This window comes from Stigmatopora argus, chromosome 2 (assembly GCF_051989625.1).
Source record: "Stigmatopora argus isolate UIUO_Sarg chromosome 2, RoL_Sarg_1.0, whole genome shotgun sequence".
In the NCBI taxonomy this organism is placed as follows: Eukaryota; Metazoa; Chordata; class Actinopteri; order Syngnathiformes; family Syngnathidae; genus Stigmatopora; species Stigmatopora argus.
The window spans coordinates 8,199,800-8,217,181 of NC_135388.1; the positions used below are offsets into that span (position 1 = coordinate 8,199,800).

The 17,382-nt window shown below is 41.7% G+C and overlaps 1 protein-coding gene across 1 annotated transcript in view; it reads right to left on the minus strand.

The window, feature by feature from the left end:
* Positions 1 to 17,382, minus strand: part of ush2a (Usher syndrome 2A (autosomal recessive, mild)) — a 141,948-nt gene continuing 124,566 nt past the window's right edge. Inside the window, exons 75-94 of the mRNA XM_077624061.1 lie at positions 13,482 to 13,563; positions 13,260 to 13,405; positions 12,266 to 12,607; positions 11,386 to 11,747; positions 10,454 to 10,823; positions 10,058 to 10,339; positions 9,722 to 9,891; positions 8,839 to 9,169; positions 5,382 to 5,591; positions 5,191 to 5,283; positions 4,314 to 4,459; positions 4,129 to 4,247; positions 3,743 to 3,841; positions 3,495 to 3,671; positions 3,116 to 3,199; positions 2,719 to 2,860; positions 2,504 to 2,591; positions 1,872 to 1,937; positions 667 to 861; positions 1 to 583 (exon numbers count right to left, since the gene is read on the minus strand). Coding sequence (XP_077480187.1) covers positions 497 to 583; positions 667 to 861; positions 1,872 to 1,937; positions 2,504 to 2,591; positions 2,719 to 2,860; positions 3,116 to 3,199; positions 3,495 to 3,671; positions 3,743 to 3,841; positions 4,129 to 4,247; positions 4,314 to 4,459; positions 5,191 to 5,283; positions 5,382 to 5,591; positions 8,839 to 9,169; positions 9,722 to 9,891; positions 10,058 to 10,339; positions 10,454 to 10,823; positions 11,386 to 11,747; positions 12,266 to 12,607; positions 13,260 to 13,405; positions 13,482 to 13,563 — 3,591 coding nt within the window. The 3' untranslated portion in view covers positions 1 to 496. The remainder of the gene's footprint in view (positions 584 to 666; positions 862 to 1,871; positions 1,938 to 2,503; positions 2,592 to 2,718; positions 2,861 to 3,115; positions 3,200 to 3,494; positions 3,672 to 3,742; positions 3,842 to 4,128; positions 4,248 to 4,313; positions 4,460 to 5,190; positions 5,284 to 5,381; positions 5,592 to 8,838; positions 9,170 to 9,721; positions 9,892 to 10,057; positions 10,340 to 10,453; positions 10,824 to 11,385; positions 11,748 to 12,265; positions 12,608 to 13,259; positions 13,406 to 13,481; positions 13,564 to 17,382) is intronic.

Sequence of the window (17,382 nt, forward strand, 5' to 3'; positions counted from 1 at the left end):
TGAAGACCCATACACAATATGGTTATTTTCTACGAGCACTATAGTTCCATGTGTACATAAAAACAACCATTACGTTCTCTATACTGAACAGGTAAAATATTGATAATCTGCCCCTCCGATACTGCTTTTACCCTTTAATAACTTTTTGTGTACATGTAATTATTCTCATTATGTCATTAAATGCCTTTAGGTCCCAGTGAGGCATTCATTTACATATTGAACAATGATCTTGTAATATTTTTTGGGGGCGGATTTGCATTGTTTTAACTCCTTAAATAATCTAAAACAATATTGCCTTGATGCAAATGTTAATTTATGAGCTGAATTGGGTAAATAGCTGCCACTTTAAAAAAATAAAAAATAAATAAAGCCTACTGAAAAATATGATGGCAGATTGTAGGCTGCATTTGTATATACCAAATGTTAATATTGTGGACTTCGGGTCTTGATGGGGTTAAGTTTTAACAACCAGAGTAGTCACTTGCCGTATAAAGGGTTAAAGATGTGTATCAGTGAAGGTAGCGTGTTCTTTCCTCACACAGCTTAAAGACTTGATAGTGTCTGCAAAGTCTTCTTCCACATACTGAAACATCAACATGACAAAACATTATGGGAAAAAAAATTCTTAACTTTTTATATTTATATCTGTATTATCTGTCATTTTACCATGGCCGGTTCCAGGGGGTTGTCCCAGCAGCCCTCTTCCGTAACAATAGCCTTCCTGTCAATCAGCTGGGTGAGGCTGTGCTGCAAAGGATGATGGGAGTAGGTCTGGCACAGCTCCGTTTGCCGGGGCACCCTCAGGACCGACATGGGGTTGAATGCAGAACCGCTGCCCACAAGCTTTGTGTCTGACAGACCCTGAAATTTAGGTTTAGATTTGAGTGAGAAGTGAAACTACTGTTATTTAAAGTGTACTGTAGATGTGAAGCAGGGTTTCTCAGTGTTTCACAGAAGAAATCTCACAACAGAGCACCAAACAAAAGCATATCCATCATACTGAAATTATGATAATCCACTCAATATACTCAGGAAAAAACACTACTCATTACTTGTTTATTTGAACAAAAGCTATTCTCCAATGACATAATGCCAATCGGTAAAAAACTTGTTCCATTTAGTATGGTCAATGTACGTTGCTGTTCCAAATAAATAAATAAATGTAGTAAAAGAATCGGCTTTTTAAAAAAAATAAATGGACAGGAACTGGATTATTTCACTCAACATGCCTCACAATAATAACAAAAAGTTTGCGTGATACTTTTTTTTGCGTGACAATGCTTAAACTTAACCACATTTTGAGTCAAAAGTTTTTAGACAGTTTAGCATTCAATAGTAGGAGAAAATATCTCAAAACCTTTGACTGGGGGTGTGGGCTATTTATTTTTAACTTATTTTTTATGAATAAAATAATACATTAATAAAGTGTTAAAATGTTATTTAAAAACTTTGATTAGGGCCCACAATAAAACAAAAGTTTTTTCCCTTTTAATAACTCGTTGCCATTGGTAATGATAGATATAATTTTAACTGGGTGGACTGGCCGCAAATACTCAGTGAAACATGAGCTTGCAGCTTTCCCAGTCCAAAGGAATTAGGACATCTAGTACCGTCAATGGCAGCCAATGAGTCAGCCAATGAAGTCTTGATCAGTGTGTACTTACTGTCTACTTGACACACAAAGCATGCGTACACGCACAGAGAGAGAGATCCAGCATGCTTAATTATTGCACAGTACCTCGGTGAAAATAGTGTAACTTTTAAGCGTTACATTGTTGATCTCGACACGGTCTGCTACCGTGTCAAACTGCAGGGAAGGGAAACAATAAAAGTGGACATTTAGGGTTGCCCAGCAGTGGCAGGGGTCTTACTGTGAGGGGATCGGGATAAAGCACAGAGCCGGAATGATGTTTAGAACACAAGTCGGGATAAGGACTCTGAGGGAGGGGACACAGAAAGAAGAAAATCAAGTGAGAAAAATGAAGGATGAGTGAAAAATGGGATCCACACGACACAGTTAGGATGTTTACAGTCACATGACAATGAAACTAAAAAAGAGGAAACGTGAAAATGTGGGATGAGTAGCACCTTTAAAATTCCAGATTTGAAGGAAAACCACCATTTAAGTACTATGTTTTTTTTTTTTACTTTAAAAAAGAAAGCTACTTCACACCTTAAAATAGATTCTATTCTCATCAACATAAAAATAGTAAACTAATGAATAAATTTAAACAAAAGGGAAATCCAAGCATGGAATGATTGACTAGAAATTTGACTTTTTAGGGGTCATTGTTCTCCAGCTTCCTCTAGTGGCAGGAAAATAAACAGGCTAAAATTTGCTATCCTAATGTGCCATTTTCTATTAAAAAATAAAACTCAAAGAAAGATAACATAAATGCATAAATTCTTTCAACCCTCCAACTATGTGGCTGAGATAAAATTCATCCTTCCATGGATTGTTTTCATTTCATCCTGTCAACATGCCAGTCTGTTTTTCTCTTACCGTGTAAGTCTCTCCTCCAGCCTTCTTGTTCTTCTGAAGCCTGACCAGCGGGGGGCGATCTCTGTCTGATGGAGTTTTCCTTAGAGCTCTGGAGATAATGGAACAAAAAATATATATATCACCGTTGTGTTTTTTCCCACTTGTTATCAAAATTCAATTGGAAACAAATCCTAATGATACACATACACACAAACAGACTGTAATGATGAAAACACCTTTGCAATAGAAGCCCTAAAAGGATGGCCAACAAGAAGAGACCCAGGAGCGCAAAGAGCAGAATAAACCACAATTCCGAGTAGATTGGAGCTGCAGACATGCTTACGCCCTCTTTACTTGCATCCTCTGGTTCAACAGGACCTGAAGCGAGAATGGCAATCTATTTGGAGAGAAGTATTAGGACCCCTGATTGAAACGCAAACTAAACCCTAGACTGGTCGCCAGGCGGTCTTAGGTTAGACATAATAACAGACAACCATGAGTTTTCGCCCTAGTGGGAATCGATCCCACACTGCCTGCACCAAAGTCAGGCAAAAGAACCACTGTAGCGGGTGGCATTTATTAATATATGTTACAAAAAATGAATATTAGTGTGTGTGTGTGTGTGTGTGTTACCAAGGCCTGTAGCAGGGCTATATCTGACAGTAGGAGTGGTGGCACTGCCACTGTCTGTCGTACAAGTCACCTGAAATGACAGCGCTGAGGAGGACAAAGGGAGAGAGACAAAGTCATTTGAAAAGACCGATGAATAAAGTGGTGTTTAACAGGTTTGAGAAATGACACGCAAGGTGGGACAAAGCATCCTTATAAAAAGGGGAGAAAAAAAACAGGCCTATTAATGGTAGCATGGTAAATGGAAACAGTCAGACATATTTTCCATTTTTGTTTAGAAGGAGCAACATCAGTCATATCTAATAAATACAATTGAAAATGTTGAATTGATGCTAACAATAGTCTGATGACTAGGGTTGCACTATCACTTAAATAGCCTCACTTTTCTGAGATGTGCGCGGAACATGCAGGTGGCTGTGGAAGCCGCTGTAGATCCTGAGCTGGCTCTCGGTCACCGTATACTCCCTCAGGTAGTCGTTCAAGGCAAAGGAGCCGGTCCAGTCCAGCCAAATGACGGTCAGGTTGCTGCCCACCAAAAGGGGCGACACGTACTGTGGAGCTGTGACAAAAAAATCAAGAGAATTCAATTTACAATAACGCGAGGGATGAGCGTATAGAGAAGTGAAGAACCTTCAGTGAGAGTGACAACGGCGGTCCAGTTGGAGGCGGTGCTGCCCATGTTGTTAAAGCAGGTTACTTTCAGCTCATAGGCAGAATATGGCTGGAGATCTGTGTATTTAAAAAGTAATTTAAAAAAACACACAAATTATACTCAACATAGAAATTAGGTAAGAATGAGCCCACTGGACAGTATTTTCTCATGTTTTCAAGAGGGTTGTAAATCACCAATTTAACGATGTTACGATCTTCAATCTTTTGTATGACATTTGCCGATATCACAAAGTCTGCCACGATTCGATAAAATGGCATTTGATCAATTAAATATGACATGTACTTAACAGTGATGATTGTTCAAAATAGGCTGTATATCTTAGTGTAATGTTAAGAAAAGTAACCTGTCACATTGTAGCTGCGTCTCTTGCCAAAGAATGTGATGTCTGGTGGGCCTTGAACACAAGGGTGGCTCACAGGCTGGGGGGGCTGCGGGCAGCCTGTTCTGCGATGGAGCTCACAGCTACACACAATGACGACCCACAAAATAAGCCTTCAGTTAAATGTGCAATTTGTGTTCTCCCCTCACCTCTCAATGATCCCATTGGGCTCCAGAGGCTCAAACCAGGCCAGCTGAGCAGAGCGTGAGGTCAGCGTGACGGGGCGAGGAGGCTGCTGGCGGGCTGGGGGGGCGGCCAGGGTCCGCAGCTCTACTGCCGGTCCCTGGCTACAACACTACGAGCACAAGTGGATACACGTACAGGGTTAACATGCTGGTCTTTCCGCAAGTCATTGCTCTAATTTGTTTCAGTTTTAGATTGTTCAACAATTTTTAAAGAGATTTTTTTTTGCATACGTTTGTCCATTTGTCTTCAATCAGCATCACATTACTTTTCTAATATAGTTTTGTTACATTGTGTTAAACGTTTAATGCTATTAAAATCCCATTAAGAATAAATATTTCAGCAATCTCAAACCTTATTTGTGCTGACGTTGATCGTCTTTTCAAGTTATTTCAATGTTCTAAAACACATGTCAAAGTGGCGGCCCGGGGGCCAAATCTGGCCCACCGCATCATTTTGTGTGGCCCGGGAAAGTAAATCATGAGTGCCGACTTTCAGATGAAGAGTATAGATGTATATTAAATTTCCAGATTTCCCCCCTTTTAAATCAATAATTGTCATTTTTAATCATTTTTTTCTGTGTTTTTAGTTCAAAAATCATTTTGTAAAATCTAAAAATATATTTTAAAAAAGCTAAAATAAACATTGTTTTAGATCTATAAAAAAATGAACATTCAGGGTTTTGAATCCAGTTCTTATAATCCATTTATAAAAAAATATCTAAATATTATATCTAAATTGTCCGGCCCACGTGAAATCAAGTTGACGTTAAAGCGGCCCGCAAACCAATCCGAGTCTGACACCCTTGTTCTAAAAGCTTTACTCCCTTGTTACATGTATTACCTGGTAACAGGTGCAGGCCTCTACTCCGATCTTGTACTGCGTGTAAGGCAGTAAACCATGGAGTGTCTGTTGATGGGATGTTCCCTCTGAGAGCTGTGCAAAAAAAACAGAACAGAGGCTGTTTTCATGCCACTTCTGGCCTTCACACCTTTAAGGAAGTAGAGAAAGGAGAGTCGTTAATTTTTTTTTACCAGGGCGACGTCATTGTTGCGGCCCAGCGAGAACACCCGGTAAAGGCTGACGACGCCGTTGGGCCGGTCCGGAGGACGCATGTCCACCACGGCCGTGGTGGCCGAGACTCGCCGGAAAGTGGGCGGAGCGACACCCTCGGGTGGGGCGGGTCCGGTTCTCCCGCCGACCCATTGACTGGGAGAACGGCCGGCTGAGTTCACTGCCCACAGCTGTCCAGTCAAAAACAACAACACATTAAAATTTCAAACACACGTTTTGGGCTCTTAATGAAAGTGTCTCTAAATGAGCGGACATGTAACAGGATATAGAAGTCAATGTATCGGCTCATCCATCAAAACTAGCATCAGGCGTGAGAGCGAAACCTTTTCACCATGCAAGCCAACGCTAACATATCTGCATGACAATTACTTTTCACCTTCATCAAGGAGTTACTCACACACACAGTAATCTTATTTGTGTGCTTGTGTTGGCTATAATTAGAGGGTGTACACAGAGCAGGGTCACGCAGGGTGGAGATTTGCATGTGTAAGTCATCTGTAGCCTGTCACGAAAAGTGCGGCAGGCAGATGGATGGGTCGGAGTGGAGGTGTTCAAAGTGTGTATGTGTTGCTTGCGGCCTGAGATGCCAAAACTCCGGCGTGTATGCAAGCGCGCGCATCATGTTAAGAGTTGAATTAACCTCAATAATAGTCAATTAGGGTGTGATCAATCAGAGTGATTGATCTAAGTGACAGCGCAGATGGACTGAGGAGCATGAGGAGGAGGACGGAGAATGGAGAGACTAGGAATGAGGAAGGGGGAAAAGCGGACGGAAATATTGGAAAATTGTATATACAAAGGATCATGTCATAAAACAATTGTTTTTAGTACTGAAAGAATCAACAAACTTTGCTTTTGGTACAGTGTTCTAGTTTTTCCATTGTGATGCAATTGATAGTTCAATGTATGTTCAATAGGGATTATTATTCGAAAATGCAACAAATCAATTAAAAGTCTTACATTATATATTTTACAGGTAGAGGAAAGAGTAGGAAATAGAAATGTGAATGTACTAATGTTGCGACGCAGTGGTCAAACTCTGTAGAAAGGAATTAACCTTACAATCAGATATAAACTAAAGATAAGACACATTTAATAAGAAAATGAATTCCTTGAGCTTGACAGCAACAGTACCTTTGTGCTCAAATTTGACATCAACCCTAATATCTACAGACTTGCTTGTTGCAAGAACTTGAATCTTAAAGTAAAATAAAAAATAAAATAAAAAATAAATAAATAAGCATGTTGGTGAAATATATATATATTTCAGCAACACATTTATTTATTTATATATTTATTCATGTATTTATTTATTAACTTACTTATTACCTATCTATTTATGTCTAAAATGCCTTTGCTATTTCTGCATCCTCCCCCTCTTGCTACTGTGACAACGAAATAACCCGAATACGGGATGAATAAAGTTATCCAATCCAATCCAAAGCACGGAATCATTTTGTTTTTCAGAATGGCCATCAAATCAGAGCGCCTCAATAGTTTGCCCACCAACAACAATGCTCCAAACAAGCCAGCAACACAGCTAAAATGCCTTAGGCCGCAAAAAGTGATTTAAAAAGCTGGTGTCAAGCGGTCATATCGGAGAGAAAAGTTGGAAACTGAAGCGCGCTGAGATCACATTCACCTTGATCCATCCAGTGGTCCTTAAATCATCCAGACTCTTTACTGCTTTCACTCCTCTCTTGTTCCCTCCCCTCTGATTGGGCCATCATTTGGCTTGTTAGACACAAAATAAAAATACATCCCGTTTGCCGCCATGGCAACACACGACTACAAGGAACTTCCTGGCTGAATTTGCGTGTTTTTATTGGCCCGTGGGACCACACGCGCCCCACAAGTGCTCTGATAGGCCCGCGTGGCGACTTGGCGGGTGCATCGAGTTGGGGTGAAGGGGCTAAGTTGTGTGAAAGTGGGCAGTAATTAAAATGACGCATAAAACTGTCAATAGGAGCTTATGACCCAGTGTAATTAGCCTAATATGATTTCTCTCTCTGGCAGGGCTGAACTGAGGCTGACGTATCGCCCTTGTGTCTGCGGCGGAAACACCGAGACAGAGATGGCAACTGCCAATAAACACAACAACAGGGAACCGATTACAAGTGACAGACAAGTGACGGCGAAGGAAGAGATGCAACATCGAAGACAGAAAAAAAGAAACAAATAAATATTTCATTTGTGTTCAATTTTAAGGTGCCACTCACACACACGCACACGTGGACCATCGTCTATGAGTGCATGTGACCATGGACAACACAAACATAGCAACACCTCAGCCCCCCCGTTGGAAAATCCCCAGGGGACGTGTAGCGGTCACCATTAAAAGGTCTTTCCAATACAAGCACTGTTACCAAGGGGACTAACGGCTAATTCGATTGGCTGGCCGGTAATCAGGAAGTGGCCGCCATGATTAATGGCGCCGTTTCCCACCCGTCATCTACGAAAGCTCCTCCCCAGCCTCCTTCCTCCTGTCATAAATTAGGACCCTCGTAAATAAAAACGGCACCACAATCAGGCAAACTCAATCAATTACACAGGTTCTCTGGCCTCGGCTCGTACGTCTGACAGGTGGGGATGCTAATGTTATTGTTGCTTCCAAAGGGCTTGCCTGTCAATTAATAGATCAACGCGCACCACAACAGGATGAATATGAAGCCTTCTTTGTGCCACCTGTCTGAATAGCTCACTTTTGCATTTGTGTGTGGTCCAGTGTTTCACAACTTTTATGGTGCTAAAGCACACACTTGAAATGAGAAAAATGTCATGACAGACCACAGACAAAAAGAGTTATAATATTCTAAAAAAGCAAAAGACAGAAAAAAAGAAATTAAGGTGAGAATCTGGAGAGCAGTGACAGTCAATTAGAAAACTTCCCTCAAGCATTTCAGTGATTGGCATTTCCTTAACATATACGTATAATATGAATTCACATATAGGCCTGTCACAATTTTGTTTTAGAAAGATATAGCTTCCAAACAACTATCACCATGAACAATAAACATACATATCATTGTTTTTTTTCTGCTGGCAGTAAATTATAACATGCAGCAATAATCACAGAAAATGTAGACTTTGTGATCATCTACCCCAAGTATTAAATCCTACATGTCATATCTGTATTGAGAACAGTCTCGTAATAAGATCGCTGCCAAAATATGCATGCGCATGAGTCCATCTTCAGCTAGGGCAAATTTGCTTCCAGAGGGGGAGAAAGAACAAAGCAACGGGAACGAATTTCGACGACACGTAATTAATCGCACCTCGAAAAGCGAAATCAATGCCCAATTTACGTATATATTGGACGATAAGACGATATTCCAATGAGCTACTTACTACCGAATCTTGAAGATCGCACTAAAGATAAACGAATACAACTGTAGAATAAAACAAAGTACACGGTACCTGGTATTGATAAGCAGTATATGGCAGAAGAGCGTCATCCTTGCAACTTGTGGACGACTGATTGCAGATAAGTGTCGCTGTATCACTCAATTGGACATCAGTGGTGTGTTCTAGTCTGCGGTACACCTGGTAATGAGGAGGCCTCCCATTTGGCTGAGCCGGAGATGACCAGGTGAGCAGGAATGTGGTGTGGAGGCCGGTGTGGTTATCTGGCTGCAGGTCCAACAGCGGTGCCCCCTGTCCGGCGGGGGGCGCCTCCGGTGTGAGAATGGAAGCCCAGTCGCTGGAGGAACAGCCCAGTTCTGTGCATGCCTCCAACCTCACCTCATACCTGTACACAATTGGACATGCACTCATCTGGGTGTTGGAAATTCTGCGATTAATGAGATTATAATGGCCATTTTTAGGGATTGTCCCAGTATGATAAGAGTTTTATTCAACATCCCTTAATTTTACATCAATGTCGACTTTGGGAAAGCCCGTATTAAACTTTGCGAGACAGCCTAATGTTGTGGTCAGTGAGTGTGCTGTACATATATTGCAACATTAAATACTTTATATGGAGAACGGCTATAAAATCCACCCAAACTAAGTAGGCGTTAATGAAAAATTAAGCTTGATTCAGCACTTCTGTATGGTCCACATACTATTTTGCATGACTAATTTCATGTTGTTATCCATATCGTGAAGGGCATTCTGGTCCATGGAATTTTCAGTTTAACTGTAATACTGTGGGGAGCTATAACGAAAGCAACTAACTCTAGTCTTGTAGAGAAACGCGAGACAGCTAAGAGACAGACATCATGTGTACAGTTCAAGCTGAAATTCATGTAGAAACACAGAAATGACTGGTGTAAAATTGTGGAAATAAGTGCATGAAAACCTGCGATAGGGAGCGAGCCCCTGAATAGAAGTGCGTCTCTCAGAGAAGGCGCTGTCCTGTGGAGTGTACACAGTGCTGCTGGCACCGAGTTGGAAGGGCTCTCTGTTATATACTGTGTAACTAATAATATCTCCATTAGGACGGGCAGGAATGTTCCACTCAACTTTCACCTGGAAAGGGCATGGAAAAAAGGTTAAGACTGGCCAATTTATTAGATTGAGAACCTGAAGCGGCTCAAAACATCTAAAAAAAATAACTCCGTATAGCACAATGCAATTCTCTTAACCCTTGCTGACGTAGTTTGAACTTAAAAAAAATCAATTAGTTGTGTTCCACCTGATTGGCTGCCAGAGGAGACAAGAATGGGGGTCCGACACCCGAAGGGGCCGCCGGGTGAGTCTTTGCCGTGATTGGAGCGCTGTTCACCGCCCCTCTGCTATTGTTGGCCCTGACAAAGTAGCTGTACTCAACACTGGGCAGAAGAGTGAAGTCATGGTAATGATTCTCAAGGCCCAGGTAGATGAGTTGACCATCTCTGCGGAGTTCATAGCCTGTGATGATGCCATTGGGATTCTGTGGGGGTCTCCAGCTTACTTCCACTGACTCAGGACCGGTGACCTTAAAAGGACAGACCACACCTAGTATAAATGACCTTCCTGTGACAAACGCTTGCATAACGTACACAAATGGTCAATTTTTTTGTACGGGGCTTGAAAATGCCTTGAAACATACCTTGAGCGTGGGAACCGCCATGTCCGAAGGAGGAGCCTCCTCTGTCACAGTGGTAATCGTTGCGCTGGCAGTGCATCCACCACTGGTACAAGCCAAAAGAACCAGCTTGTAGGACGTGTGAGGATGGAGGTTGACCAGAATGGTCTTCATCTCTCCACCACGGTAAGCTTCTTCACTGTTCACTTTGAGAACATATTCAGTCACCTCTCCATTCTGGGTAGCTGGTTTCATCCAGGTGATATTCATACTGCTGGAGGTGATGGAGTTCGCTGTCGGAGGCTCCACCATGCCTGGGGGAGCCTCTAATGTGGTAATGTTAGAGGGAGGGCTTGTGATACAACCCTCGGAAGTGCAGGCTATGACTGAATAGCTGGAGGGAAATAAGAAAAAAACATTTATTCACCAAAATTTTCAGACTTAAGGTCACACTAGCCAAATAATGTACAGATTGAAGAGGAAAAAAATCGTGCTGGACTAACTATAAGCCAACTTTTTGAGAGAGCAATTTTAAAATTTCATCAAAAACCAAAAACACATACATTAAAGTAATAATAGGAAATGTGCTAAATAGGCATCTGTTAACATAACTGGTTTTCAGATATCCATAGCCTAAAAAACAACACAACAGGCTGTCAGAGAAAGAGAAGAAAAAAACAAAAGTCACACTTGAGTATTAGTCGCAGGCCCAGCCACCCTATGAAAAAAGTGTAATTTATAGTCTGGAAAATACAGTAATGTATTGTAGTTTCTTTCTACAACTCACTCACTGTATATTCAAACATAGCAAGTCAAATTTGACAGTGGCTAAAAAATACCTCACAAATTGTAAAAATCTACCGATCGCTTACCTTATTTTCAAAATGTATTAATGATATCTCTGACATTGATAAACATGATTCATTCTTATTTTTTTTCTAACTTTATTGTCTCACCTATATTCTGCAAAAGGCAGAAGATCCTCGTCAGTGTAGCTGAGCACTGTTGAGTCAAAACTAAAGGGGAAGATCAAATTGTTTCTCTGGATTCTGTAAGACTGAAGCACGCCATTAGGTTCCAGAGGAGGACTCCATGACACCAACACTTCACTGGGTCGACCCTGAAGGTGACTCACAGTCGGTGGGGCGAGGCCACGAGGGGGGGCCTGCCTAGTTGTCACGGTTAACCAGGAGCTCTGGGTAGGCCCTGCGGGGTTGTGAGAACGTACGGCGAACTCGTACTGTGTCCAAGGACGCAAACCAGTCACTGTGTAGGAGAAAGTGTCATTTTCTTGTGGAGATGATTCTCTGAACAGCACCTATTTGGGATGAAGTGTGGGGTAACGAAACATAGTAAATAACATGTTGGTAAAACAAATTAAGGAAGAGAATTTGGGCTACTGACATAAAATAAACATGGCTAAGATTGTGACTTCTTAGAATATACTGACTTTCATTCTCAGAACTTTACTTGAAGAATTATGGCTTTAATCTCAGAATCCTGACTCAAAAATCTAAGATTAGGTCCACTGAAGGTTGTGGATTAAGTCAGAATTCTGAACTAAATCTCAGATTTTGAAACTCCGATTTAAATCTGAATTCAATCTTTAAAGTCAAAATCTTGGCCACCTATTTTTATTCACTCAGAATTCTGACTTCTGACTTTAATTTTAGAAGTCTGACTTTATTCTCACAATTCTGATTTCTAATTAATCTTAGAACTCAGACATTGAAGGCTAAATTCTGAGAATAAAGTCACATTTGATTTCTTCACTGGCCCTAATCCTCTTCCATGAGAAATACGACATATAAACCAGGGAGAAATTTTTCAACGTACTTTGTCTCTTTGAACATCTTCATCCCTCCTCCTTCCCCTGCCCGCCTGATCCACACTCCTTCCCAATAAGTAGTACTCGCCGATGGGCCCGTTCGGTTGAGCGGGTGCTCCCCACGTGAGTGACACTTGGTCCGAACCGATGGAAAGAGCCGTGGGAGGGGGCTGCGAGGCCGACGGGGCGGCAGCAGTGGCCACGCGCTGAGGGTGGCTACGCGTGCATCCCGCTGATGTACAAGCTTCAAGAGTCAGAGTGTATGCGGTCCAAGGCTCCAAGCGCCGAAACAGGAAGTTGCGCAAGAGCCCGCTATACTCCAGGTTTCCATCGCTATACAAACTGTACATCTTGCAGAGAAGAGCAAAAAAAAATGGGGTGTTAGTGGTGTTCATCAGTTGGTGAAGCTTTCTTTCAGTCAGTCAGTATGAAAAGAATATTTAACTCTTTCAGTGACACTAACAATGTTTTTTTTAGATCCATCTTTCGTGATTTTAAATGAGTGTATCCCTTGTAAACGCCTGCCGCTGTCTGTTGTAGCCAATGAGTTTTAAACAACAAGGAGTTACTTTCACACTGAAATAAATAGATCTTCATAATGTACATAGTTGACATCAACCTGACAAAAGTGTTAGATTCGATAATACTAGGAAACGTCTGGCAAACAATAGGAATTGACTACAATCAATAGAACGTGACCCACAAATGCCCCCAAAATCAAGAGTAAGTGATCTGATTTAATAGAAAGTGACCCAAAATAGCCTCAAAATTAACAGAAAGTAGTCTGAATTTAAAATTGAAATTTTCTGGAAATTGTATTTTGTTAGGTGTATGTCAATTATTGAGTTTTTTTTTTTTATTTCTATGCAAAAGTATTTAGTATGTTAAGTACAGTGTTGATCATATTTTGGATTCTGCACCCAAATATTAGTTTCAAAAGCAGCTGTCTGACCTTTACCGACAGAATTTGGGTTCCCCAGTGTAATCTATCATTGTATTTACCGTGATGACTCCATTTGGGGAACTTGGTGGATCCCATTTGAGCAGCAACGATCTGCCCTGCTCTTTTTGCTCCACAGTCAAGTTAGCCAATCCTGAAGGAGAAGCCTCCAGGGTGCTCGTGATGACCCATGAACTTGATACACTACCTAAAGGGATAAAAAAAGAAACAAATTCAATATACAGTGTTTGCAGTGGATCTAAAGCCATTTGTCACTATCAAACCTGCTTTATTTACAGCTTCCACTTGTAGACTATACTCTCTGTCAGGGTCGAGGCCATAGAGGGTTGCTTCTAGAGTTGAACCCTGAAGAAGTAAAAGGAAAGGGGAAAAAAAGTATAACGTGATAGTCATGCACGCACAGCGTGAATATTTTTTTTTCCGAGACACAACAGGGAAACACTGAAACAATGACGAACAAAAATGATGTGACATGGGGATTTGTGGTACTATCAACATTACAACATACTGTACTAGGCAGCGACACACTGGCAAACAGCCGTCCCTTAAGGCTGGGTTCAAAGCCTGCCGAGTGTTTATATCACACGTGCATCCTTTCATGGCGCTCTCTCGTACAAATAGAGGCGCAGGGTGTCTGCCAGTAGCTGTCGGCACCGGGAGACAGCCCAAAATCCTGGCACTCGCTGCGACAGCATGCAGAGCGTATGTAACATCATTAACTAATTGATAATAGACGCACTGTTGTCTGAAGAGGGATGAGATGATAATCGCGGATAGACGTGGGATGGAAAACAACTTTGGCAGGTGTGAACGTGTAGTATGAGGAAAAAACGGTGATTATATTTCAGACGTTAAATGTGCATTTAAAAACCAAAACGCTGTCTGTCTTCAGGCTCTCGTATAAAGAGATTAGCCGTTAGGCCAATTCCATGCAGTGGCAAGGGAATCCAAATGGCTCCAATTCAAACGGAATCAAAGGAAAACCCAGACAAATCAGCATGGCGTGGCACCGAGGATGAAGTGCTTGAACAATAAGCCCGACGCATGTCTTGACTGTCTCCATGTCTGCCAGCCAACGTGTTTGCCATACGCAACGCAATAGGATTAATAAATCCCTGGACACCCCGAGACTCGAGCTAAATCCTCCTGAAAATCGCACAAGTGCACGGTGGAAAGAGAGAGGGAGGGACGAGAAAGACAAACAAAACAAAGTATGATAAGGAGCAGTGGTGTCCAAACTACGACCCGCGGGCCAACTCTGGTGCGCTGCCCAGTTTTTATCGGACCTTAGCAAATGATGAAAACATTATTGAATATGGCACGCACAAGAAGCTTAATGTAGATAACATTGCACCTGAAACCTTAACATTTAAACCGAGGCCTCAAAACCTGACGTCATGTTGAAAGATGGCGCTGTTCAAGTGGCAGCCGGCGGCGGTAGCTCCGTCCACTCTTTCTCGTTTTGGGTTTTTGCTACTTTTCTGTCTTAATGATTTGATTTGGTGATTCTTAATGATCCCATTTACTTTGATTTGCTTTGTACTTTGTGTTTTTGCTTTGTTGTTCTGTCTAATCACCCTCTGCTACTGTCACAATGAAATTTCCCGAACACGTGATGAATAAAGTTATCCAATCCAAATGACGGTAGAAAAATGCGTCAAATTTTGGTCTTTTATCTTGCAGAAATAAATTCTCTTTGTTCTCCAAAGTTTGCTTCAGTACTGTAAATAGAAATATTTTTATTTAATATAGACATCCTCATACTTTTGGATTATTTTGTTGCTTGTAGCTCTTAACTCATTCACATTGGCTGTTATAGACTTTATATCCATTTCAACTTGGAAAGCTGATATTGAATGATCATATCTCACTGCCATTGACAGCGATAGATGTCCAGTCTAATTTGATTGATCGGTCTGGCACCAATCAAACGAGTCAAAATGGATTAGGCATCTATTCCGTCAATGCGTTAAAACTTGAAATACATTTTCAAACACAATCTTTTTTTATTGCCTGATTCAGAGTGTCTATTAATGTAGCAAAAATGGAAGGATTTCAAGTTGGCCCGTGCCTCCTTTGATTTTTTTTTCTTTCTTTAAGCGGCCGTTAGAGAAAAAAAGTTTGGACACCCCTGATACAGAGGGAAAAAAAATAGTCGAGAAGGAATGAAAAAAGGGTAAAAGGTGAGTAGGTAAATAACAGGTGAAGCAACTAAAAAGAGGATCGACAGACGGAGGGAGGGAGACTAAACGACTGAGCCGATAAGAGGCGAGCGAGAGAGAGCGGAGAAAAGAGGGAGATAGATGTTACAAAAGGGAGAGACGGATTAAGTGAGCGCGAATGAGAGATCTCTCCACCTTAAAAGCCAGTGAAATATGTGAGGCATGTGGCCTATAAAGCGCTTAACATATGCACATTGTCAATAGCAGCATCTGGCGCTGGCAGCTTTTATAGGAGCGCAGAGACTCTGCTACACGCCTCTAGATGGCAATACATTCAAAGACTTTATCGCTGCGATGCACCGCATTAACGGCCTCCTCGCCGCACACAGGGGCTCGGAAATTGAGCACATCAGCTTGCTAACTGCTCACACACACAAACAGGCTATAATCAAACGCTTTAACACGGAAGCACACTACTATTACATTCCATTAACGGCCCCCTTCATAATAATTTGGCCTTAACACACACAGGCGCGTGGACTTGGGCGTGCACACGCGCTAGCAATTCCACTAAATGAGGTAACGGAAAGTTTTAGGTGTGTAATGGCACTAGAAAATAAATTGACAGACCAAACTCCGCCGTGAAGGACAGCGTCGTGAATGTTGGGACGATGACAAGATGGGGCAGGGGGAGGAAATTGGGAAACCTGCAGAGTTAAAAAGGATAAGGCGTAAATAAGAGTGAATACAATAATAAAAAGTGGCCAAGATTCTGATAATATGGGTCAAACGTAACCCGCAATTGCCTGCAATGTGTGATTAAAGGCATTAAAGTCAGCACTTTACCTGATATTCCCACTGTATGGTGCTTTTTTTTGTATAAATGGAAATCCCACACTCACACAAGTGCTCTAGGTCGAGGTGAAGGGGACAAACAACACGGGTTTATAGGGTATACATGCTTTCTTAAAGCAGCCCCTGAAGAATTGGATCTTTTCATGAAAAGTAAAAAGGAAGTAATGATCTCTCACCCTGGATAAAATAACATGGGAAATGAAGGTCAGGTCATATTTACCATTAGAAGGGATGTACGTACGTATATATTGTGCATCAAAGGGCATAAGTCCGAATTCTGACATTAAAATTTGAATTCTGACTTTTTCCTTTTTCTAATCACACTGAGTTTATTCTCAAAATTCTGACTTCATTCTCAGACTAAATTTAGTCTCAGAATTTTGTATTCTGAGAAAAAAGTGAGAATTCTGACCTTGTAAGTCTGAATCTTGTCCAACTTTTCTTTATCTTCAGTGGCCCAACCTTCTCCTGTAGAATAATCACATCTCACTAAAACTTTATTTTGTCTGGACCTCCACATTTAAGGCTTTTAATAAACAATTGTGCATGTATTGCCAGATCTGCAACTTGTTTTCACATTTATCTCCAGAAGGGAATCTGTGTGTGTGTGTGTTTGTGCGTGCACATAATATTCAGGTGGACCGGCATGGTGCAGCCGGGGGACCATTGTATGATACTAATTAAGAGTAACCATGTGTATTTGTCAAAAGAATTATGCTGATTATCTCACAGAGGCCCCAGCACCGGACCCTACAGAGACACGGGGACAGAGCAACATTAGCATATGGCCACGCACTCGCCAGTGCGCTCTCCCTTTCTCTTTTGTCTCCCTCACTGACACACGAGCACAGGAAACAGACAAGTGAATGATCATACATGAGAGAGCCGTGTCTAATGAATGGTGAATGCGGACCAACTGGTGGGCCTCAGGTATGTCCCGCTCCACAGGCCACCTCTGCCCTCCCTGCGCCATTATATTAAGTCCCGGAGAGATAACAAAGCACCACGCTGTCCCGCCTCTTCTCACGTGTTGCGTTTCATTGTCTACGGTGCGAAGCACGGAACGCATTCAATTTCTTTTCTTTCCAAGTCAACCGCGTCCTGTAGTCGGGTGTGTAAGTACAAGCTGTGACCTGAGCGGTGCGGG